At 52.4% G+C, this 2,130-nt stretch overlaps 1 protein-coding gene across 1 annotated transcript in view; it reads right to left on the reverse strand.

The window, feature by feature from the left end:
* Positions 1–1,133, reverse strand: part of LOC125042465 — a 19,363-nt gene extending 18,230 nt beyond the window's left edge. Inside the window, exon 1 of the mRNA XM_047638102.1 lies at positions 836–1,133. Coding sequence (XP_047494058.1) covers positions 836–1,133 — 298 coding nt within the window. The remainder of the gene's footprint in view (positions 1–835) is intronic.
* Positions 1,134–2,130: the final 997 nt, after the last annotated feature.

A 2,130-nucleotide genomic window follows, 5' to 3' on the forward strand; every position in this document is an offset into this window, starting at 1 on the left:
TAAGAGGGTAATGAATAATTTTAATGAGAGTTTTTTAGGCAACAATACAACTATACCATAAGATATATATATATATATATATATATATATATATATATATATTTTTTTTTTTTTTTTTTTTTTTTTTTTTTTTTCCATTCTCTGTAGCTATGGGGAGGAATAACATTGATGATTTATTAGTGAATTGACTGATCGTTCACTCTTTACGTACTCCTTGTGTATCTGTACAAGTGGTAGTCTTATATGCATATTATTTGACGCGATTGTCTCTAAAACTGGATCGATAAATAAGTAGGTAATTCCAAGTTGAAAATATAAATTTCGTTGTTACCTATCTCCTCCACCACCATCCCCACTTTAACATCAATTACTCTAACCCTCCCACTTCCCCGCTCCCCCCTCTCCCCTCTCCCACTTTAACATCAAGTACTCGAACTCTCCCTCAAAACCTTCCCGGGTCCCCACTCCACCCACCCTTCCTCTCCCTACTCCCCGCCCCTCTTCCTCCCCCACCACCACCTTACCTCTCCCGCCCCTCCCTCTCCCTACCTCACTCTAACCCTATCCCTCCCGCCCCCTCCCCTTCCGCAATCCCTCCCTCCCTCTCCTTATCCCCCACACTTCCCCTCACGCTCCCCCTCCCCATTCCCGCCCCTTTCTTTCCCTACCTCACCCTCCCTCTCCCTCACCCCCATCCTACCCCTCCCAGCCCTCCATCCCGCATTCCCGCCCCTCCATCCCGCATTCCCGCCCCTCCCTCTCCTTCACCCCCCCTTCCCCTCCCGCCCCTCCCTCTCCCTCTCCCCCCACCCGACCACCCCCCTCGTGCACTCACCCTTTTTCTTGAGATGGTCCTCCGTCATGACCGCAGCGATGGCGAAGATGTTGCCGAGCGTGCCCAGAGCCGCCAGGGTGGACATGAGCAGCAGCATCCCGAGGCGGTTCCAGTGCTGCTGCTCCTCGTCGTGCTGCTCGCTGCTGTTCTTCCTCAGCTGGTGGATGTGGTGCTGGAGGCCGCCCTGCTGATCCCGGAAATCCAGGGGGCTCATCCCGCCCGCGGCGCCCACGGCTCCCCCTCCGGCGAGGCCCCCGCCGGCCCCTCCCCCGCCGCCTCCAGCATCCATCACGCCCATGTCCTGCTGCTGATCGGCCGTCATCACGCCCATCATGCCTGTCACGCCCGCCCGCAGTGCTGTGTTCGTCACCCAGCTGATGACGTCCGCCCGTGTGACCCCCGGAGGCAGTCCTGTGGGCGCGGGCGTCGCCACGGCGCTCATCTCTCGCACCTCATTTCTGCGGACGAAGCGGGAGGTTAGCAAGGGGGAGGTACACCTGCTGGCACAGTATATATGTGTGTGTGAGTGTACACACACACACATACATACATACATATATATATACATACACACACACACACACACACACACACACACACACACACACACACACACACACACACACACACATATATATATATATATATATATATATATGTGTGTGTGTGTGTGTGTGTGTGTCTGTGTATGTGTAGTTATGCGTATGTGTATGTGCGTTGGCGGGTATCTATGTACGCACGCACACACAAAAGAAGAGGCTTTAAAATATCTAAGGAAAAAAATATCTGAAAAGGAAAGAAGAAAAATCACGGAAAATAAACCCAGGATAAACCCTGAAATGACCTTTGACTTAAGATGTCATAATGACTCCTAATTAAGTCATAATGAGGCCATAACGACCGAGGGAAGGAGCACAGAAAGAGGGGAAAGGGGAACGAGGGAGAGGGGAAGACTAGGGGATAGGTAGGGATAGGAGAAGGGGAGGAGGACATTTAGAGAGGGGAAGGAGAGGAAGGAAGGGGGAGGGGAAAGGAGAAGGGTATGGAGACAGGGGGATGAGGGAGGGGAAAGGAAAGAGGGGAAGGGAAGGGGGGGAGGAGTGCGCCGAGGCCCGCAAGGAGGTATTTAAGAAGATGTCTCGGTAGGCTGCGAGGATTTAATAAGGAGGCCCTTGTCGACTATGATGAGTTTTATGAGGAGTGAGCAGTTTATATCAAGGCTCCCTGCCCGTGCCGCCGTTTAACGCTTTTCGTCACGGGCCTTCTTCCCCTCTGCTCTCCTCTCACTTCTGAGT

Source organism: Penaeus chinensis, chromosome 32 (assembly GCF_019202785.1).
Source record: "Penaeus chinensis breed Huanghai No. 1 chromosome 32, ASM1920278v2, whole genome shotgun sequence".
NCBI classification, from domain to species: domain Eukaryota; kingdom Metazoa; phylum Arthropoda; class Malacostraca; order Decapoda; family Penaeidae; genus Penaeus; species Penaeus chinensis.